Source organism: Rhinatrema bivittatum, chromosome 16 (genome assembly GCF_901001135.1).
Source record: "Rhinatrema bivittatum chromosome 16, aRhiBiv1.1, whole genome shotgun sequence".
NCBI classification, from domain to species: domain Eukaryota; kingdom Metazoa; phylum Chordata; class Amphibia; order Gymnophiona; family Rhinatrematidae; genus Rhinatrema; species Rhinatrema bivittatum.
Window position 1 is genome coordinate 51040355 of NC_042630.1, and position 23205 is coordinate 51063559.

At 41.5% G+C, this 23205-nt stretch overlaps 1 protein-coding gene across 1 annotated transcript; it reads right to left on the reverse strand.

Moving 5' to 3' along the window:
* Positions 1 to 11431: 11431 nt before the first annotated feature.
* LOC115077657 (olfactory receptor 6N2-like) lies at positions 11432 to 12385 on the reverse strand. Its single transcript, XM_029579953.1, has one exon. It carries the CDS (start codon positions 12383 to 12385, stop codon positions 11432 to 11434), a length of 954 nt encoding a protein of 317 aa, XP_029435813.1.
* Between the last annotated feature and the right edge of the window lie 10820 nt (positions 12386 to 23205).

The window sequence follows — 23205 nt, forward strand, 5'->3', positions numbered from 1 at the left end:
GCCCATGGGCATGGTCGAGGCCTTCGGACCAGCCTCCGGGTCAGGTGATGGCGTGCCAGCAGCCCACTGGTGCACGCAGAGTTACGCCTGCCAGAGGCAGGCGTAACTTTAACAACAAAGTTAGGGGGAAGGTTTAGATAGGGCCGGGGGGATGGGTTAGGTTGGGTAAGGGAGGGGAAGGTGTGGGGGGGTAGAAGGAAAGTTCCCTCTGAGGCCGCTCAGATTTTGGAGCGGCCTCAGAGGGAACGGGCAGTGCGTGTAGGGCTCGGTGCAAGCAAGTTGAACAAATGTGCACCCCCTTGCATGCACCGACCCCGGATTTTATAAGATACGCGCGTCTATGCATGTATCTTATAAAATCCAGCGTACTTTTGTTCTTGCCTGGTGCGCGAACAAAAGTACGCGCGTGCATAGATTTATAAAATCTACCCCTTTATTTGTAATGCTCAGCCAGTGCTGTAACAGCTGCTGTTCAAGACGTCGATGTTGACAACGTTTTGCCAATACTGCGTCAGGGCGATGTAATCCTAAAATGATAATACTCTAGGTAAATTCCAATATTACATTGTATTGATTCATTGTTATAAACTTTTTCATTTACTCACATAGTATTCTCAAGACATGTTCCTTCCAAAGGTTCTATCAGACTATGGCAACCCTGACAAAGGCTAGCCATTTAAACTCAATTCAGCCACTCATATTGTGTTACATCATCACGTATTATTGTGACTACGTATTATCCTTCATTTCTTATTTCTAAGAGACCACTATTATATGATTAAAGCAAACTGTTCCACTCTATTTTACTATTCATCCCATGTGGTTCCTCTGTTTTTAATTTAAATATCCACAGTTGTTATCATAAATATAATAGCTGCATATGATCTCCTACCCTCTTATGCAATTTGATCGTATCTAACACAAACCATTTCAATTCAGAAAGAACATGATTAAATTCTGAGCAATGTGCAACTAAAGCTGCATTCTCCCTTTTGTTTGAAATGCAACTTCTTTGTTCACAGATATGCTGTCTAAATACTCTAGATGTTTGGGCAATATATATGCAGGAACATGGATATATTATATATTATGACTCCATGGCCAGAATCATAACCGGTATGCGCAAAAGAGACCACATCACCCCCATACTAAAGGCCCTACATTGGTTGCCCATCTCCTTCCGCTCACAATACAAAACCCTCACCATCCTTCACAACACCCTACATAAACACAACCACACCTGGCTCGATGAAATGCCTCATTACCGCTCCTCCAACCGCCCCACAAGAACAACCCATACAGGCACTCTCCACATCCCATCCCTCAAAGCAGCACACTCAACTCACACCAGAGGGAGAGCCTTCTCTGTCGCTGGCCCCACCCTCTGGAACTCCCTCCCCACCCTCCTACGCCAAGAGACATCCTTTCACAAATTTAAGAAAGGAGTCAAGATATGGCTTTTCCGACAGGCCTACCCCGACACAAACCAAACTTAATATCCCCTCAGCCCCCTTGCTCTACCTTATACTCCTTGCTCCCCCCCTTTCCCAGGTCCTTCCTCTGAAGAAAACCTTTTACCCCTTTGAATACCGCCTGCTTCAACTTTTCCATAATCCTACTTAGTTAAGCGATTCCATGTACATTAACCATCTGTACATAGTATCCCTCCTTTCTGCCTTTCTCTCCCCTCATTTTCTTCAAACAAGCCTTTCTCCCCCCTTCCTTTTTCCCCTTTCTCTCCCCTTTTTCCTCAATCTATACCTTCTTTTCCCTCACTTATCCCCCTTTTCCCACCCTTCCTACCTTCTACCCCTTACCCTCCCCCCCTTCGCCCTACCCCCCTGCCTACCCTCCTTTCAAACCTACACTCCTCGTTTTCCTTTAACATTAATTATTTTGTTGTATTTTGCTTTTGGTTTTCCTGTTTGTTGCTTCTCGTTTTAGTAACATCCTATTGTTTCAATGTCATACTGTTATATTGTTATACTGTATCTCCCAATTGAGTTCTATGTAAACCGGCATGATGTGTTTCACGAATGTCGGTAAATAAAAGTTAATAAATAAATAAATAAATAAATAAATAAATAAATAAATAAATAAATAAATATACTACAAAAATTGAAGCACAAGTAGTGAAACTTTTGAGTTGATATCCGGGACAACAACATGCACTACTAGAAACATTCCAGCACCATGTTTTAGAAAATTTCTTGGCACTAGAGAACAAGGATTCCAAGTTCCATAACAACATGAATCAGAAGATGACATGCACCTTAATTGAATTAAGTAAAGAAAAATTTCTCATTATCAAGCCAGCCGATAAAGGCTGATCAGTAGTTGTTATGAATAAGAAGGATTATGTGAAGGAAATCAAAAGACAGTTAAATGACACAACAACATATTTGAAATTGAAAAATAATCCTACAAAATCATTATTGAAAATAATTAAGGACATTACTGACCATGATAAGGAACAAGGTTATTTAACTAACAAGGAGCATCAGTATTTGAATTCTAAATTTCCAAGAATTCAAATCATATACATATTACCAAAAGTCCATAAATGCTTGGATCAACCACCTGGTAGACCCATTATCTCTTCCAATGATTCTGCTTTAGAACCATTATCACAATACATAGATTGTCATCTTAGAGATTATGTTCAACAAGGTACATCAAACATAAAAGATCCCAAAGTGAGGAGCACAAAGAAGAATATTTGATTCAACTGAGGGAAACAAATAAATTAATCAAGTCAGCAAAAAGTCAAGTGGAAGAGAGGATTGCCAAGGAGATAAAAAATGGTGCCAAAAATTTTTCAGATACATCAGCGAAAATAGAAAAGTCCAAAGTGGAATAGTGAAATTGAAAGGTGGAAATGATCAATGTGTGGAGAGAGACGAAGAAATGGCAGAAATATTAAACAAATACTTCTGCTCTGTGTTCACTAAAGAAGGCCCTGGAGAAGGACCATCTCTACACAACAAGAAACTGGAGGAAAGTGGTATAGATGAAAATCCTTTTACAGTAGAAAATGTATGGGAAGAGCTAAAGAATCTGAAAGTGGACAAAGCCATGGGGCCTGATGGGATTCATCCAAGGATACTGAGGGAGCTCAGAGATGTGCTGGCGGGTCCACTGTGTGACCTGTTCAATAGATCCCTAGAAACGGGAGTGGTGCCAAGTGATTGGAGAAGAGTGGTGGTGGTCCTGCTTCACAAGAGTGGGAACAGAGAGGAGGCTGGTAACTACAGACCGGTTAGCCTCACTTTGGTGGTGGGAAAAGTAATGGAGTCCCTGTTGAAAGAGAGAATAGTGAACTATCTACATTTGGAAGAATTGAAGGACTAGAGGCAGCATGGATTCACCAGGGGAAGATCCTGTCAGACAAATCTGATTGACTTTTTTGACTGGGTAACCAAGGAATTGGATCAAGGAAGAGCGCTCGATGTCATCTACTTGGATTTCAGCAAAGCTTTTGATACGGTTCCGCACAGGAGACTGGTGAATAAAACGAGAAGCTTAGGAGTGAGGGCCGAGGTGGTGACCTAGATTGCAAACTGGTTGACGGACAGAAGACAATGTGTGATGGTAAATGGAACTTTCTCTGAAGAGAGAGCGGTTTTAAGTGGTGTACTGCAAGGATCTGTGTTGGTACCAGTCCTGTTCAATATCTTTGTGAGTGACATTGCGGACGGGATAGAAGGTAAGGTTTGTCTTTTTGTGGATGACACTAAGATCTGCAACAGAGTGGACACACCGGAAGGAGTGGAGAAAATAAGATGGGATTTAAGGAAACTGGAAGAGTGGTCGAAGATATGGCAGCTGAGATTCAATGCCAAGAAGTGCAAAGTCATGCATATGGGGAGTGGAAATCTGAATGAACTGTATTTGATGGGGGGGGGGGGGTGAAGGCTGATGTGCATGGAGCAAGAGAGAGACCTTGGGGTGATAGTGTCTAATGATATGAAGTCTGCGAAACAATGCAACAAGGCGATAGCAAAAGCCAGAAGAATGCTGGGCTGCATAGAGAGAGGAATATCGAGTAAGAAAAGGGAGGTGATTATCCCCTTGTACAAGTCCTTGGTAAGGCCTCACCTGGAGTACTGTGTTCAGTTCTGGAGACCGTATCTACAAAGAGACAAAGACAAGATGGAAGCGGTACAGAGAAGGGCGACCAGGAAGGTGGAGGGTCTTCATCGGATGACATACGAGGAGAGATTAAAGAATCTAAATATGTACTCCCTGGAGGAAAGGAGGAGCAGGGGTGATATGATTCAGACTTTCAGATACTTGAAAAACTTTAATGATCCAAAGACTACGACAAACCTTTTCCATCAGAAAAAAATCAGCAGAACCAGAGGTTACGAGCTGAGGCTCCAGGGAGGAAGACTAAGAACCAATGTCAGGAAGTATTTCTTCATGGAAAGGGTGGTGGATGCCTGGAATGCCCTTTCAGAGGAAGTGGTGAAGTCTAAAACTGTGAAGGACTTCAAAGGGGCGTGGGATAAGCACTGTGGGTCCATCAAGTCTAGAAGACGTGAATAAAGAGGAGGCAGCAAAACACTGCACGGAGTGGCAGTAGCCACAGAAGCATTCACGGAGTGGGATGCCAGTGGCCAGTGGTTGGTTTTCCACTTTCACGGAGCAGAAGGATGGAGGGCTGCCATCTAAAAAAAAAAACAAAACAAAACAGGGGTGGGCAGGGGTGTGGCCTGCTTGTTGCAGCGGTTGCTACCCCTAATTGAGCTGGATGTTCACTTGGATGCAGATCCGGCGCTGCTCTCTACATTGGTGGGGTGGGGTGGAGGGGAATTAGGAATGGAGGGTACTGGAAGCCAATAGTAACAGGTGGGTGAGAGAAAAAGATTAAAAAAAAAAAAACGATAAAGTGCGTAGCTTGCTGGGCATACTGGATGGGCCGTTCGGTCTTCTTCTGCCATCATTTCTATGTTTCTATATGTGATACCTCTCATTTCATATCCATGTTAGAAAGAATTGAAGTCAATATCTCATTCCATTATCTTGTCATGATGGATATTCAATCTCTATACACTTCTATCCCACAAGATGGTGTATTACAGGTGTTAAAAATGTTTTGAATAATCGAGAATGTCCACACAAAGCACCGACATACTTTATACTCAAGATGGCCACTCTAGCATTGGCGAAGAATTTTTTCAAATTGCAAAATGTTTATTTCCAGCAAATATCAGGTACAGCCATGGGAGCAATGATGGCTCCAAGCACAGCCAACATGTACATGATGGATTTCGAACAACAGTGGTTGGAACATTCTCTATTATTATTAGAATTATACATTCACATTGGCCAATAATCCAAACAATAGAGGATTTGAAGACATGGATTTTATAATGGCTTTTTCTAGGAATAGAAACTTGAAAGAAATTTTATGTCCGGCAATGCTCCTAGAACAAGATCTAAAACAAAGCACATTGTAGGGATGTGAATCGTTTTAGGACGATTAAAATTATCGTCCGATAATTTTAATATCGTCTTAAACCGTTATGGAACACAATACAATAGAGATTCTAACGATTTATCGTTATAAATCGTTAGAATCGTGAGCCGGCACACTAAAACCCCTTAAAACCCACCCCCGACCCTTTAAATTAAATCCCCCACCCTCCCGAACCCCCCCAAATGAGTTAAATAACCTGCGGGTCCAGCAGCGGTCCGGAACGGCAGCGGTCCGGAACGGGCTCCTGCTCCTCAATCTTGTTGTCTTCAGCCGGCGCCATTTTCCAAAATGGCGCCGAAAAATGGCGGCGGCCATAGACGAACACGATTAGACGGCAGGAGGTCCTTCCGGACCCCCGCTGGACTTTTGGCAAGTCTCTTGGGGGTCAGGAGGCCCCCCACAAGCTGGCCAAAAGTTCCTGGAGGTCCAGCGGGGGTCAGGGAGCGATTCGCGGTGGGAAATCGCTCCCTGACCCCTGCTGGACCTCCAGGAACTTTTGACCAGCTTGTGGGGGGCCTCCTGACCCCCACGAGACTTGCCAAAAGTCCAGCGGGGGTCCGGAAGGACCTCCTGCCGTCCAATCGTGTTCGTCTATGGCCGCCGCCATTTTTCGCCGCCATTTTGGAAAATGGCGCCGGCTGAAGACAACAAGATTGAGGAGCAGGAGCCCGTTCCGGACCGCTGCCGTTCCGGACCGCCGCTGGACCCGCAGGTTATTTAAGTCATTTGGGGGGGGGTTCGGGAGGGTGGGGGATTTAATTTAAAGGGTCGGGGGTGGGTTTTAGGGGGTTTTAATGTGCCGGTTTTGCGATTTTTAGATTTTTCACGATTTTTCACGATATTTTACCCCCCCCAAACGGCAACAATACGATTCCCTCCCCCTCCCAGCCGAAATCGATCGTTAAGACGATCGAGGACACGATTCACATCCCTAGCACATTGACAAATAATGAAGAAATGAGAGGCCATTATAAATGTGGACATTGTTCTATCTGTAGTCAAACTTTACAAATTAAAGAATTCATTTGTCCTACTACTGGTTACAGATATCAACTCAAAACTTTCACTACTTATGCTTCAACTTTTGTAGTATATGTCATACTATGTCTATATTCCCGCATATATATTGGCTAAACATCTAGAGCATTTAGACAGCATATCTGTGAACATAGAAGTTGCATTTCAAACAAAAGGGAGAATACACCTTTAGTTGCACATTGCTCAGAATGTAATCATTTTTTTTTTTCCAAAATTGAAATGGTTTGTGTTAGATACAATCAAATTGCATAAGAGGGGAGGAGACTGTATGTGGCTATTATATTTATGAGAACAAAAGTGGATATTTAAATTAAAAAAAACAGAGGAACCTCATGGGATGAATAGTAAAATAGAGTGGAACAGTTTGCTTTAATCAAAGAATAGTGGTCTCTCAGAAATAAGAAATGAATGATAATATGTGGTCACACTAATACATGATGACGAGACACAATATGAGTGGCTGAATTGAGTTTAAATGGCTAGCCTTTGTCAGGGTTGCTATAGTCAGACAGAATCTTCGAAAGGAATACATCTCGAGAATACTCTGTGAGTAAATGAAAAAATTTATAACAATGAATTAATACAATGTTATATCAGAATTTACCTAGAGTATTATCATTTTAGGATTACATCACCCTGACGCAGCGGAAGGTTGGAGGGCTGCCATCTCCAAAAAACCAAAAAAAAAAAAAAAACAAAAACAAAAAAACAAAAAACAAACAAAACAGAGGTGGGTAAGAGTATGGGGCAGGGGTGTGGCTGTTTGTTGCGGCAGTTGCTACCCCTGATTGAGCTGGATGTTCATTGGGATGCGGATACGGCGCTGCTCTCTGCATTGGTGGAGGGGTGGAGGGGAATTGGGGCCGGAGGGTGCTGGAAGCCAATAGTGACGGGGGAGGGGGAGAAAAAAGGGGGGGGGGAAGATAAAAAAAAAATGGATAGACTGCGTGGCTTGCTGGGCAGACTGGATGGGCCGTTTGGTCTTCTTCTGCCGTCATTTCTATGTTTCTATATGTTTCTATGTTTCTATAACATCGGCATCTTGAACAGCAGCTGTTACAGTGCTGGCTGAGCATTACACATAAAGGGCCTGATTTTAAAAAGCATTTACTCGAGTAAAACAGGGTTTTACTCGAGTAAATGCACTTTACTTGAGTAAGTGGGCTTTTGAAAATTGCTATAATATATGCCATTGAATTGTCCATAGGATTTACTTGTGTAAGTGCACTTTACTCCAGTAAATGGCTTTTGAAAATTGCTACAATAGTAGTTACATTTACATGCGTAACTCCTTTTGAAAATTACCCCCAAATTGTTTGATCTTTAACATTTGGCGAAAGGTATTTTAAGGCATTTGTTGAAAGATTCTACAAAGAAATCATCACATAAAGATAAATGTGAAAAATTGGTCTCTATCGGGTGAACATGTTGCTTATATTGAAGATTGAAACGGGTAAGGCGCAAACAATGTCCTTGTATGGAGGACAGAGATTGAAACGGGGTAAGGCGCAAACAATGTCCTTGTATGGACAGTTGAACAATGTTAACGGGTCTCAGTACAACTGTATATATGTTACACATGTTTGTTTAGAAGTGTAATGTAGGATTTTGAATGATATACATGATTTATGGTTTTTATGGATGAATGGTATGTATGGAGTATGATTGAGGATCAATAAAATGTATTGATCATATTTTAGTTTATTCTAAATGTTAGATGCCTCACACATGACTATGTTGTATAAATTTATAAACATTTTTGTATACACAATAAATTAAATGAGTGGTGGGCTTGAGAAGTAGCCTATTGTCCTCTGGTATATTTACATTGCTTATATTGAAGAAGCATTTGTGAAATATTGATTAGAATAACATCCAATTGTAATCTGGTTTTTTTTTTTTTTTTTTTTTAGCTATGATCAATGAGAGAAATAATACATAGCTATACACAAATAGAAAATATAGAAACCAGTTTAAGAAGTTATTTTTAATAAAATCAAAAACACAATAAAACATTTTTTCTGGATAAATAAAAGAAGAAAAAGAGAGGTTTTTATGACCTATGATTGCAACTACTAGTTTTATAAAATCTGACGGCAACAGTTCAGTCGGTACCAGTGCTGAGGTCTTTTCCTCTCTGATACAACGTATTCACGTTAAGGATACTTTGTATTAAATACCAGCAACATTCAATTGTTGCACCAGCTAGTTATGTTTTCAATTTAAATAAATCCTTCATGATACTTGTATGGCTATTCTTTGTTCAACTCCAAAATCCTCATATAAGAGTGCAAAAGATTAACCATTAACAGGCCAATTTAACAGAAAAATTTTTGTTGGAAGGAGTGGAACGTTTCATATACATTATCATAAATCCCCACCGGGGGTAATATGGCTGTTGATTATAATCATAAACGTCCCACCTCCGACCAATATATGTGATGAATGTGCAAAATGTGCTACTATCCACAAGCTTTTTGTTAAATCATTTTTTTATCTATAACTATAAAACATTATGCATAATTGATAGTGGTGAAACAAATCACTTCAGTTTTAAGTGCAGTCAAACGCTACTCATTAGCCTTGTGTATTGATCCCAACGAAGGGTAAAGAATCTCAACAGCCGCAGATGGCACAACCTAGAATGGCTTAACCGGCAGTCTCTTATGGCTTGAAAATAAGCTCATAACAACACCCCGACTTATCTGGTGGTTGAGAGGGTCACCGACGTAGCCACGTTTCAGGTCCACATTGAGACCTTTCATCAGGGAGTTTATCCTCTTGCGATGTATCGTCGGTCAGTGTTGGGCCATGCCTGCTAGGTTCCTGGCGTGAGTCTGGGGACTCTATCCAAGGCTGACAACGGATTTTGGAGTTGAACAAAGAATAGCCATACAAGTATCATGAAGGATTTGTTTTGAGGTTTCCATAGCATTGTAAGGATCCTTCTTAAATTACATTGGTGCCCATTGATAAGAAGTTCAATTTAAATAAGACACTGGTGTTTCCCTTTAGTTGGAGTTGTTATTTTTGAAAACACTACTTAACCTGATATATTTTAAAGATATCCAGTTAAATAGCATGTTATCCAGCCACACATGGCCAAATAACTTAATAACCTAGTTGGCTATATTCAAATATAGTCAGGTAGGTTTCTAAGTTATCTGGTTTCAAGTAACTAGATAATTATAGTCTAGTGTATTCAGTTGAACAATTTTCCTGCTGAATATATAGGACAAGATGTCTAGATAGGACAAGATAGCTAGATAACTAAGCCACTACTCGCCTTAGGGATACATTTTAAAAACTTGCACACACATGTCCATGTGCGCCTACTACCCGGTGTGCATACATGGACACGTAATTGTATTACATGGGCGCGCCGGTGCATGCATGTTATAAAATTGGGGGTTGGCACGTGCAAGGGGGTGCACATTTGTGCAACCTGCATGCACCCACACCCACTGCCTTCCGCAGTTCCCTGCCCCTTATATTAACCTTCCTACCCTTTCCCCTAACTTTTCCACCCCCTAGCCCTATCCTAACCCCTCCTCAAATTATTGTCTTACCATTTGCTCCTGCCTTGGGGCAGGAACAAGTTGCACGCGGCGGCACGCAATCCTCCGGCACAGCGGCAAATGGATGCTGTGCCAGACACCTCTAGCCACACCCTGCCCTGCCGCCGGACCAACCCGCCCCTCCCTGACCCTTACATGCATCCCAAGGATTTATGTTCATGGCCAGGCCTTTGAAAATTGGCCTGGCACGTGTAAATCCCTGGTATTAATGTGCGTAAGGTTTTGAAAATTTACCCCTAATTGAATATGATCCTCCAGGAACCTGAACTTAGTCCCGCTATCCATTTGCTAGATTTAGGTTCCTAAGGGACCAAAATCAGCTCTTCTTGACACTGGCTATAATACAAATTGGAATTGCTTGGCAATCTCGTCTGACTGAATTATCTTTTTAGTTTGTGGATCCTGCTGTGTTTAGCACTAAACCATTTCTATTTGGTAGTTTTTAAAATACCATTTACTCATGCATGTGCTATTTTACACGTGCACATGCTCTTTTTTATGTGTGCAACTTTTTAAAATCCACCAATATAAGTGTATTGAAAAAGAGGAAATAATTTAGTATTTCTTCACTAAAAACCAAAGTTAAGAAGGAAGAGAGAGCGCAGAGAGATTAAACATACAGTTCTAATTCTGGCTCATTTGCATTCTCTGCCTTACTCTTCTTTTTCAGTTTTTTTCTCTCTCTCTCTCTCCTTGTCTCTCTGTGATGAGCAGGAAGTCAAACTCCATATCTGTTGCAGTTTAATTTGAATTTGGATTTTACTATGATGGCATCACTTTCATGCAATTCTGAATCTACTTTCTCATTTGAAGGATCAGGATGACATGTTTTCAAGACAGAAGGACAGGCAATTGCAAAAATTACTGTATGCTGCTTTTGGTATCAGGCCTCTTTAGTCATCATGAAACCCGCTGGAAGTCCAAATTCAAAGTGTTTTGTCCAGTTAGACTCAGACTCAGCCAAACAATCCAAGGGATTGGAATTTCCCACTGCATTGATTTCTCTGGCTAAGGATTTAGCCAGATGCAACTTACTTGGATAAATTGTAGTCACTCTAGGTCTGTTCTGTGGTGGGCTTAACTTGCCCCAGTAATATATCTGCTTAATGCTGATATTCAGCAGTATCTGGTTAAATTAAATCTGGGTGTATTGGAGAGCAGGTTGTAAAGTTATGAAACAACCTAGGACTTTATCTGTGTATATTATTCAGCAGAATGCATAACTGTCTATTGGATATATAAGTAAATTATCTGGGCTACTTTAAACCGTATAACTTATCCACTCATCTCATCGCTCAATATGGACCTCATTGACCGTGCAGTGATGTCAACCCTAATACATTAATCTCTGGTGGTCAGCACCCAATTTTCTGTATAAATTCCTTCCTGCTCCTTTCATTTCATTATTCCGAAGACTGTAAATAAAGGGGTTAAATGAGGGTGTTAACACAGTATACATTAAGGCAAGAAACTTGTCATATTCTGCGGGGATATTCCACATGGGTCTCACATAGACAATGAGAGCTGAACCATAAAATAAAGTAACTACAATCAGATGAGAAGAGCAAGTAGAGAAGGCTTTGTGTCTTCCTTCAGCTGTCTTAATTTTCAGTATTGCAATGATAATCTTGATATACAGGAAACAGATAAAGAAGAAAGGAATTGTAGACAAACATACAGCAAAAGAGCTATTTAAAACAATGTTGACAGATGTATCAGAACAGGCTAGACTCACAAGAGGGGTCAGGTCACAGAAGAAATGGTTAATTTCCCTGTAACTGCAAAATGGTAATCTGGTGGTGAAAATTGTTAGAACAATGGCAGACGAGGAGCCTATAAGCCATGAAAATGCACCTAGAAGAATACAAAGCTTGTTGGTCATTATTGTTTTGTAACGTAGTGGGTTACAGATGGCTAAATAACGATCAAAAGCCATCATCACCAGGAGCATGCATTCTGAAATACCCAAAGAGTGAAACAGATACAGTTGAGTGAAGCAACCAACATAGGAAATTGTCTTATCGACAGACAGTAAGTTCGCCAGCAGTTTGGGAACAGTGACAGACACATATAAGATTTCTAAACAAGACAGGATGCTGATAAAAATGTACATGGGGGAGTGTAAGCTGAGTTCCATCCTCACCAATATAATGATGACAAAGTTTCCACTCAGAGTCACTAGATACACAAGAAGAATGAGAAGGAAAAGTGGAAATTCTAACTGAGGAAAGCTGGAGAATCCCAGGATGATAAAGTCCTTTCTCGTGGTCTGATTGAGTTCATCCATTCAAGTTGTACATTACCTATAAATACATGCACAGAATTCTAGTTTCCCATCTTTATCAAAGAGAGGTCCAAATAAAAGCATGGACAGACAGCTGCTTTCCTACATACAACACCCTGCGGAAAATTTCCCCCACGCACAATGTGGATTCTTTTACCCATGTCAAAAAAGGGGCTTTCACTTTTTTGCCTTCTGTTTTGTACTTATTACAAAGGGAATTTCTATCCATAGAGATTCCAAAGTGCATTTAGTTTCCGGAAAAGCTTTTATTCTGTTTGACTCCATGCCATCATTATCTTTTGCTGCCATTCATTATGATATAATTTGTACCCTGGCATCAATTTTTACCCCATTTGTTATCATCCTTCCGCCAAGTCTCTGAGATGCCAGTTATACATCAGTATTTAAAGCTGCACATTCTAACGCTGCAATCTTATTTTTAAAGCTTTTGGCTTTCGCATACAGGCAATTCAAAGTATGATTTTAATTACATTGACAGCCTGCCTAGTAGTTAATTGGGTAGTTTTAAACATTATCTTTGTCTGCTCTTTATTTATTTAAGGACATGTGTTTTTGAATGGAAATGGTTTCTAAACCACTTCTATAACTAAAATATTCTGTGAGCCACGTAATGAGATAAAAATTGACTCTCTAAATCATAATATAAGAGATTACCTTTCAAAACAATGACACTAATGTACACTGCTGACTTCTGTAATGCTTGTTTCTTGCATTGTCCTTCACACTCTAATCATCCTCTTCTTTGCTCTTAATTCAGCTACATCTTTCCTCTCCTTGCAGAAATGAAAGATGAGAAAAACATATTTCAACATATTTATCTCCTCAGATCAATCCCTGAAGATTATTACATCATTGTATGTCTCCCTGATGCAAGAGAAACAATTAGTCTCTGCCAAGTCACATACAAAAGCTATAATTAGAACAATTATTTTTGTTTCCACTGTCTCATTCTTAAAGGCATGCCTTAATTAATCATATAAATTGTTAATTGCATCTAAAATATTACTTAAACTTTGGAATGAATGGGAACAGTTTAAATAAAAAGTAGAGGCATGATGAAATGGGATATTTAGATCACCATAATAGGCATCCAGAATGGAGCTGAAGTTCATTCAGTATCTGAGGCTGAATATTTCTTCTGAAGATCAGCAGGCCAATGGTGGTATCTGTCTTGGCAGAAATTTTGTCTAGATATTCCACAGAACATACCTTGGTAAGGGCTACACTGAATATACCAGAGTAAAGATATTCCAGTAAATTTTGGATAGTATTTTCCCCAACCAGACATACCTAGCTAAGTTTATTTGGGTAAGGCTGAATTTTGGTGTTGCATTGGATATGGATCCTTGGCATGAGGTGGGGTTGATGCTACCCACAGGGCAAGCCCTAGGGGTCTCCACTGTCAGGAGGTCGAACTGGTTGGGAGATGGAGGCCGATTGGAGCTTCGCCAATATCAGCCCTCATTCCCCACAGGTTGAACTCTTGGGTGCCAGGGCCGACTGGTCTTAAGTGGGCTTCTGTCAGATGACTCCCAGTTGGAGAAGTGGTAGATAGCCAGGGACCCAAAGAGGTAACAGGAAGACTGCAGCAGGTCTGGATGAGGCAGGGATCCAGAGACCCGAGCACCAAAGAGGCCCAGGAACAAGAACAGGTGACACCCAGGTAGTAGTAGGCTGGAGCATGAGGCGGCCAAGTCCAGGAAGATACCAGGAGACAAAAAGAGAACAGGCTGGCATCAGAGCAGGCAATGAGTAAGGCAAGGAACAGAGGTCAAATAGCGCAAGGGTCGAAGCCAGAGATCAGTCCAAAGCATAGTCCAAAATGTAGCATGGGTCAAAGCCAAAGGTCAGTCCTGAGCATGGTCCAAAGCATAGCAAGGGTCAAAGCCAAAGGTCAGTCCAAACAAGGCTAGGAAGGGACCAGGAAAGAGACAGGAATAGGAACCAAGAACAAAGACAGGAACAAGCAACGAGCACACAACAAGCATGGAGATGTGTTGCCAAGGCAAGGAACTAGTGGCGGGCCCTGCCTTAAATAGCAGGGCCTAGTGACATCATCATTTGGGGCCATGGGTTGGATTCCCTCTGCGGCCCCTTTCAAAGACAGCAAGGTGCCCACACGCATGCCTAGAGGGCAGCAGAACGCTGGACAGTGGTGTCTCCCCATGGCATACGTGGGGAGACCTGCCGGGAACTGGGGAGGTCCACAGTGGAGCCAGAGACAGCCAAGGAGGCAACGGAGGCTCGGGAGTGTAGGCGACTGTTCACCACCGCAAGGGAAGATGGGCCAGGACTGGGAGCTAGTTGCCAGAGCTGAGTAGTCCTGGTCTTGGGCCTGCCGTGGACAGGGCACACAACAATTGATAATGCTGAGATAAATTTTAACTGTGTTAGGATCTACATGCTAATCTATAATATATCGGGCTTGGTAGTGTGTCCGTCAGTTCTCACGCATGTTCCCCAGCTGCCAATAGATGGCGCTATAATGCTTGCTAATGTTGCTCTTATCCATCTCCTCAGCATAAAAGTAAATCTTCCTAAACATCTGACTGCTTTTGATAAAAAAGTGGTCTGGGGAAAAAGTAAAGCAAATGGTCATTTTTTTAAAAATCCAAATGTTTTGCAGTATACTAAACAAATACAGAAATAATGTAAAGAGAATGTGCATGGGAGAAACACAAGAACAAAAGGAGAGATGAATAATAGCAAAGGGGTTTGAGTTGCACAGGCAAAAAGGGATAAGCACATATTTTCTCTGACTGCTTTCATTAAAAACTGGTCTGGGGAAAAAGTAAAGCAAATGCTCATTTTTTTGAAATCCAAACATTTGGTGGGCAAACCAAGATGGCGGCATAGTGGGTCAGACGAACGCCAGCTACCTCTACTCTCTCTATAAAAAGATTATTTTTAAACTGAAATGCCGTCGAAGAGGAAGGGAAAAGTAAGGGTTTTCCCTCCAGAGCCTTTACCTAGCCCAAGCCAGCTGGATATCGTTCATTTTTTATCCCAGGCAGTGAATAATGAGGGAGCTGAGGAAACCATTGCAAACGCTGCTGCAGGAGAGCAGTGAATTTCGCCGGCAGAGAAGTCCCTCAGCCCGGACCTGCGTGCACCCCCGGCGCAATGCGACCACACCAGGGAACCTGCTTCATCGCAGACGGATGACATCTTACCTCCAGAACTGGAGTGAGAAGCCCCTGAGGGAGCGGAAGGCAAGGAACCGGGCCAAATGCAAACTGGCCCAGAGACAGATGGAGAGAGGCCGGAGACATCGAGGGAGGCTCAGTTGCAGGAGATGGGAGCTCCCGCGGCCGGAGAGAACACCCAACAGCAAGAAGCTCCTTGTGAGTCGATGTCGGGGCCAGCGAGGCCAGGGGCGGTGACCCTCGAAGCGATTTGGGACTTAGTAGCAGGCCAGGGGCAATCTTTAAAATGGCTTGAGAAAAAAGTGGACTCCTTAAACTATAACTTGCAAGAAAAGATATTAGGAATTCAAGAGCAGGAATCTGTCTTGATGAATAAAGTGTCTAAGAACTGATCAGTAACTCTGTTATTGGAAAGTCAGTATATAAAAGTGCTAAATAAATAAAAATAAATAAGATGGAGAAAAAAGTACAAACAAATGCTGCAGTAAACTCAGCAATAATAAAACAACAACTTTTATCTTCACGGTGTTTGGAATTACTGGAAAATTAACTGAGACAATTGAACATAAGTATCTTAAATTTTCCCCAAATATTGGGAGAATTACCATATATAACTTTAAAAAGATTTTTGACTATTTCCCTAGGTTTTTCTGAAAATAATATTCCTTCGATAAATTCATGCAGATTTCTTATTAATAGGGTTGTAGCCAGAAATGAAAATGAAAATTTTTTGTCTAATTTGACGGGTTTTCTTGAATCCTCAAACTTAGATATAATTGATAGGAAAGTTCTTATAGTCTCACTTATCTCAACCCAAGATGTTACAAATGAAATGAGAAATTATTTTTAAAAATTCCCTGTGAGTTTCTGTGATCAAGAGGTTAGGTTGTATCCTGATATGGCTCCAATCACCCAGTATCGCAGAAAAGAATTTCTATCTTTTTGACAAAATGCCATCTCACTGGGGTTTACATTTACATTATGATACCCCTGTAAATGTATCTTAAAGAAAGGGGAAGAAACTTTTGTGTTCTTCCAAACTGACCAATTGCGGCAGTTTATTGAAGCCCGATGGCCTGTAACATCATCTCCCAACACCTAAGAGGTAGTAGGTCTATATAGTAATGTCACTGTGGTACTGTGTAAAGCCCTTTTCTTTGTCTTTTTGATTTCAAGGTACTCCTGTTAAATATATCAGTTTGCCTTCACCTTTAGATATTTCTTGAATTAATATACCGTGAATATCCTTCAATATAAATGTATGGGGTAATGGGAAAATACAATTTTTGTGTTATATATTTGTAATATTGAAAATTATGAAGTATAATGTTATTATTTTGGAAGGACTACCAATTGTAAAATTGAAAAATGATAAATAATAAATAAATAAATAAATAAATAAAAATCCAAACGTTTTGCAGTATACTAAACAAATACAGAATTAAAATGGAAACAAGTCAGAAATAATGTAAAGAGAATGCGTATGGGAGAAAGACATGAACAAAAGGAGAGATGAATAATAGCAAAGGGGTTTGAGTTACACAGGCAAATAGGGGAAAGGACATATTGTCTCATTTCCTTTTACTTTTTTTTTTTTTTAGTTCTAACCCTCTGTAGGCTTTAAAGACTCTGTGCCTTCACTGTGCCAAAAGAAATAAAATGCCCCGACTAGCTATAGCCCCACAGAATGATAGATGTTTTTACGTTTATATTCTCTGTTATTAAATGTTTTCATGTATGAAGTTGTTCAATGTACACCGGAGTGAAGGCTTCTCGCTATACTTCGGTATAAAAAAGAATCTAAATAAAATAAATAAAATAGCAGATCAAGACTAAAAGGCTCATCTATAATATATCGGGCTTGGGACACGTCAGTGCTCGCGCATGTTCCCCAGCCCGCCGATAGATGGTGCTATAATGGTTGCTAATGTGTCCACCACCAGCTACAAGAGGTACTGCAGACAATTTCCTCCTTCACCTCGCCGATTTCCTCCCTCGCTGGAAGACTATTCAAAACCACAAGGACAGCGGGCATCGCGGGACAGGCAACAAATAGCAGAGGAGACCCTGGCATCCTGCAAACGGAGTATGTCCCATGGCACACGCTCCATTTGCGGTGAAGATGAAGGCACGGTGCGCTGTTCGTGGTGAAAAGGGAAGGCCCCGATGTGCCGTGATCAGCGCACCTGGCCCTTCATCTTTGCTGCAAACAGAGCCTGTGCCGCTGGATGCGATCCGTTCGCGGCATGCTGGGGTCTCCACTGCTATTTTCTGCTCAAGGTGACAATGGAAGGCCCCTGCACACACCGGGACTTCATCTGCGCCGCGAACAGCACGGGTCCCGTGACATGCCTGTGACAAAGAATGTGTGTTGGGGAGGGGAGGGCGAGAGAGAACAGGAGGGTGTGAGAGAGAGAGCATGGGGGAGGATGCCGGTGAGAGACAATGTGTGTGTGAAAGAGGGGGGGTGACAGAGAGCATGATTGGTCAGAGGGGGGTGGGGAGGCTGTGAGAGACAGCAGCATATGTGCCAATAAAAAGGCTTGCCGCCTGGGCGTAGAACAGATACAGTTGCTAGTATACAATAATGTTGTTGGAAGTTAAAACAACTTTGCTACTGATTTTCTCAGTTTGCAGTCCACCACTACCGGTAAGGCACTACTTCCTGGTTCCTGGATTGCATAATTTGCAAACAGTATTCTGGAATTCTAGACAGCTGACCTAAGTCAGCTGTCTAGAATTTGTATATTTATTTGTTTATAAGATTTATGAATCACCTTCCAAATCCCACAATAAGTCTTTCCAAAGCAATGTACTGCAGAAATAAACAAATTAAAACAATAACATAAAATAAAATAAAACCATCAATTGATTAATTAACAACACTGGACTAGGGATACTTTAGCAATAATATTAGAAACTAATTTGAGTATTTTTATTGGGAGAGAATCAATAGGGTGTGATGCTGGATTCATTTTTTGTATAATGTTTTGAACTTCAGTAGATGATGTATTTTTAAAATTGTGACCATCTAGTATTAGAAATATTTGTGATGTTTGCAGTTAGATTATCTATAAGTGGGATTTTTGTGATAATATTTAGGATTTTATCTCTAAAGAAGTTGACAAAATCATCGCATTTGATCAATTTTGTATTTGTATTTGTAATTGTAAGAATATTTTCAGGCTGGGTAAGGTCTTTAATATATACAAAATGTTCTCTAGGGTTAAACTGATAGTTATATATTTTTTCAGCATAGAAATCTTTTTTAGCTTTGTTAATATCTGTTTTATAAATGTAAAGATTGGTTTTATATTTATCCTTTAATTGGTCTGTAGGGTTTTTCCTCCATTTTCTTTCTGTTGATCTTAGTATATTTTTGATGTTTCAGAGTTTTTGGGTGTACCAAGGAGCTTTGTATTTGGAATTTATTTTAATTGTTTTCTGAATGATTGGTCATTTATTATTGGCTATTTCAAATGTAATGGTAAAGCCAGGAGTTTACAGCAGAGTTGGTGTTAGACTTGTTTAATAGTTTTAAGTTGTTGGGTAGTGCTTCAATTAAATCACTAGTGCAAAGCTTTTGGAATTTAATGTGTTTGATTTGATTGTGTCGTTCAATATGGATAGGGTTTAGGTGAATTTTAGCTTCAATGAGTTTATGTCTGACCAAGGGACATCCGTTGCTGAGGGTGGCTCATAGAATTCAATTTTGTTATTTATGAAAATTAAATCAAGAGTGTGTCCAGCATTTTGAGTTGGGGATTTTATTATTTGTTTGAAGCCAATGGCTGGCAGGGTATCTAGTAAAAGTTGACATGAAACTGAAGGGGGAGTTTTATCAACATGGCTGGGGTGTTCATGTTGATGTTGTTTGTTATGGCTTCAATAAGTGGTGATGGGTTGTGCTCTAGGAGACGTGGAGGGGCATATAAAAGTATAATTTGTAGCTGATTAGATTTGTAGAAGGCAATTTTGAGAGGAGGGTGTATATTATTATTATGGAATTTGAATTTAAATTTTTTTAGGGCTAGAAATAAAAGACCACCTCCTTTCTTTTTTTTTCTGGGCAGTGAGTGGGTATCATAAAGTGTCTTTGGTAGTTGTTTAGTTAGCGTAATGTCTGAATTTTTTAACCAGGATTCTGTGATGCAACATATTTCTGGGAGGTTGTCGATAAGAAGGTCAGAGGATGGGAAACTTTTTTAGAATAGATTGCGCCTTATGGAACACTCTACCCATGGAAATAAGACTTGAACAAACTAATAAAACTTTGTTATGAGTGTAATTGCTGTTGATTGAAATTTAGAAAGGGTGGGGATAGTGAGGAGTCTATCTGTTTTGTGAATGATAGGAATTGTTTGTTTGAATGTGCGATTATTATATGGTAAAACACGTAATTTTTGAGTGGTTTCATAGCATGTATTGATATAAAGTAATTGTTAGTTGGTTGGTTGCAAAAGGGTATATAGGAATATATTTATATATATTTTAAAAAGGGGGTATAGAGGAATGATAGTGTAATATAGTTTAAGAAGGGCGTTATTGTTTCTAAAAGGAATTATCAAATAAGATATAGTATTTTGTATGATAGATATGCACAGAGGGCTGCGCAAAGGGGTGCGCTAAGGGGCATGCTCCTTTCAGCACGCGACGCCAGACGGGCAATTCCTGGAAATCCCGGACAGATTTAAATGTTTCTTGGCGCCATCTATGATGCTGTTGTGGGCGTGTCTTTGCGTCGTTCACGGAAGTATAAGGCAAACCTCCTAGGCCCAGCTCCAAACCAGGAAACGACATAAGGAGAGCTTGATTGTAAGCTAGACGGGCGTCTTCCCCGAGGCTAACTGCAGTCTCATTCCCCATTGGTTGGACGTGTGACACCTGGAAATCCTGGGCAGATTTAAATGCTACTTGGTGCCCTCTATGACTCTGTTGTGGGCATGTCCTTGCGTTGGTCACAGAAGTGTAAGGCAAACAGCTTAGGCTCAGTTCCAAACCAGGAAGCGACATGATGAGAGCTTGATCGTAAGCTAGACAGGCGTCTTCTCTGAGGCTAACTGCAGTCTGATTCCCCGTCGGTTGGACGCGCGACACCTGGAAATCCTGGGCAGTATTAAATGTTACTTGGTGCCCTCTATGACACTGTTGTGGGCATGTCCTTGCGTCATTTGTGGAAGTGTAAGGCAAACAGCCTAGGCCCAGCTCCAAACCAGGAAGTGACATGATGAGAGCTTGATGGTAAGCTAGACGGGCATCTTCCCCGAGGCTAACTGCAGTCTGATTCCCATCCATTGCTCCTACCATGTGACAGGGGCCAACCAATGGCACTGATAGCCCCCGTGACATGGTAAGGACAAAGGGCCATCAACACCATTTTGATTAGTGGCAGCCGATGGCCCGAGAGGGGGACATTGCTCTCAGGACCCCGCTGGACCACCAGGGACTTTCGGTAAGTCTTGGGGAGAGGGGGTTGGGCAAGTGTTGGGGGCTCAGGAGGATGGGGGCTTGCAATTAATTAAATTTGAAGGGTTGAGGAGGGTTTGGGTTTTTTTTTTTAATGTGCCCTTTCTCCCCCCCCCCCCCCCCCCCCCCCCGAAGTACGATAAGAAAACCACATGAAATTTCATGTGTTTTCTTATCATTTCGGTGCCCTCACGAAACACGACAAAATAAGAAATTTCATCTCTGTTTCCTATTTCATCGCAAAATGAATGTACATCCCTATCGTAGACCCACTTCTGGTCAACTGCAACATAGAAAAGACCTTTGATCATGTGGCATGGCCTTTTTTGAGAAGTGTTTTAGACAAATTCGGATTTGTGGTGAAAATTTATCAGTACATCCAAGTACTGTACACTAAACCTACAGCTAGGATTCTAGTTAATGGGCTTCTATCAGAGGATTTCTATCTCTGTAGGGGGATGCGCCTGGGCTTCCCCCTGTCATCATTATTATTTATCTTGACAGTGAAACCATTAGTCATTCGGATATGCAATTCTTTGGAGGTCACTGGGATTAAGGTGGGTCACCCTAATACAAAACTCTTTTGTTTGCTGATGACATTCTGCTACTTCTCTCTAATGCTAGAAATGCTATCCCAGTGGTACAGCAACTTTTTTCACAATACCAAGTAGTCTCAGGATTTAAATTAAACCTGGATAAGATTGAGGCCCTGGACATCGCTGGGCATCTGTGCCAGGAGTGGTCGGATTTCCCTGTCAAATGGACTGGGTATTCCATCAAATACCTAGGTATTCATATTCATAAATATACTAGACAAGGGTATCACATCAATATACCACCAGTGATGGAAAGGATGCACCAGAAGTTAGTCACTCCCTCTCTTTCTTCAAGGTCACATAGCGGCTATAAAAATGGTTTTGGCCCTGAAACTCCTGTATCTCCTTTCAATGCTCCTGATTGTTTTGCGTATAAGGGAACAATACCTGTTGCAGAAAATGATGGGGTAAACAGGCATTAGGGGTGTGCATTCGTATTGAACATAAATGTAAAACGCTACTTATTATTTTTTTTTAACTTAAAAAAGTGATGAGACATAAACGATCGGATTTCCAACTTATTCAACATACTATGTTGAATAAGTTGGAAATCGTGATTGTTGATCCAAAATAAAAATTTAAACCCCTCACCTTCCTTAATCCCCCCCCAAAGACTTACCACAACTCCCTGGTGATCCAGCGAGGAGTGAGGACGCCATTTCTGAAATCCTTTGCGAGGAGCACGTGACGTCGGCGCCACGTCGGAGTGACACGGCGTCACGTGATTCCCTCCAGGTTCGCGCCGGAACGCTCGTTCGGCCCAAAAGGAACTTTTGGCCAGCTTGGGGGGGGTCAGGAGGCCCTCCCAAGCTGGCCAAAAGTTCCTTTTGGGCCGAATGAGGGTGCCGGAGGGAACTCGCGGGGAATCACGTGACGCCGCGTCACTCCGACGTGGCGCCGATGTCACGTGATTCCCTGCGGGGTCGCTTCCGGGATCCTCGTTCGGCCCAAAAGGAACTTTTGTCCATCTTGGGGGTGTCAGGAGGCCCCCCCAAGCTGGCCAAAAGTTCCTTTTGGGCCGAACGAGGATCCCGGAAGCGACCCCGCGGGGAATCACGTGATGCCGCGTCACTCTGACGTGACGCCGACGTCACGGGCTCCTTGCAAAGTTGGTCAGAAATGGCGTCCTGACCCCGCTGGACCACCAGGGAGTTGTGGTAAGTCTTGGGGGGGGGGATTAAGGAGGGTGAGGGGTTTAAATTTTTATTTGCACATATGGACATATACTCAACTCATTGAATTCTGTTTATGTCCATATTGACCGCAAATGGGACCCCCTTTGGACATATGGACATATGAACTTAAACTTTTGCTCTGCACATCTCTAACAGGCATGCCTAGCATTTCACACATTATCAGCCCCACGGACACAAGGGGAGTTAAATGTTCCTGACTTTAGGGCATATTCCTGGGTGGCTAACCTCCATTTTTTAGGAGTCTGGATGAATAATACCTCTGAGCATACCAACAGTAATTTGATAACTGCGTTATGTGGATCTATAAATCCTAAATTTGCTCTTTATGCTTCTCAGGACTGTTAAAGACAATGAAGAAGACTTGGATTAAGGTGCGTAAAATATTGAAACTGTCCCCG

What these genes read in the sequence shown, in the direction of transcription:
- LOC115077657 (XM_029579953.1), bottom strand. Translation starts at nt 12,385, where the DNA reads ATGGATGAACTCAATCAGACCACGAGAAAGGACTTTATCATCCTGGGA.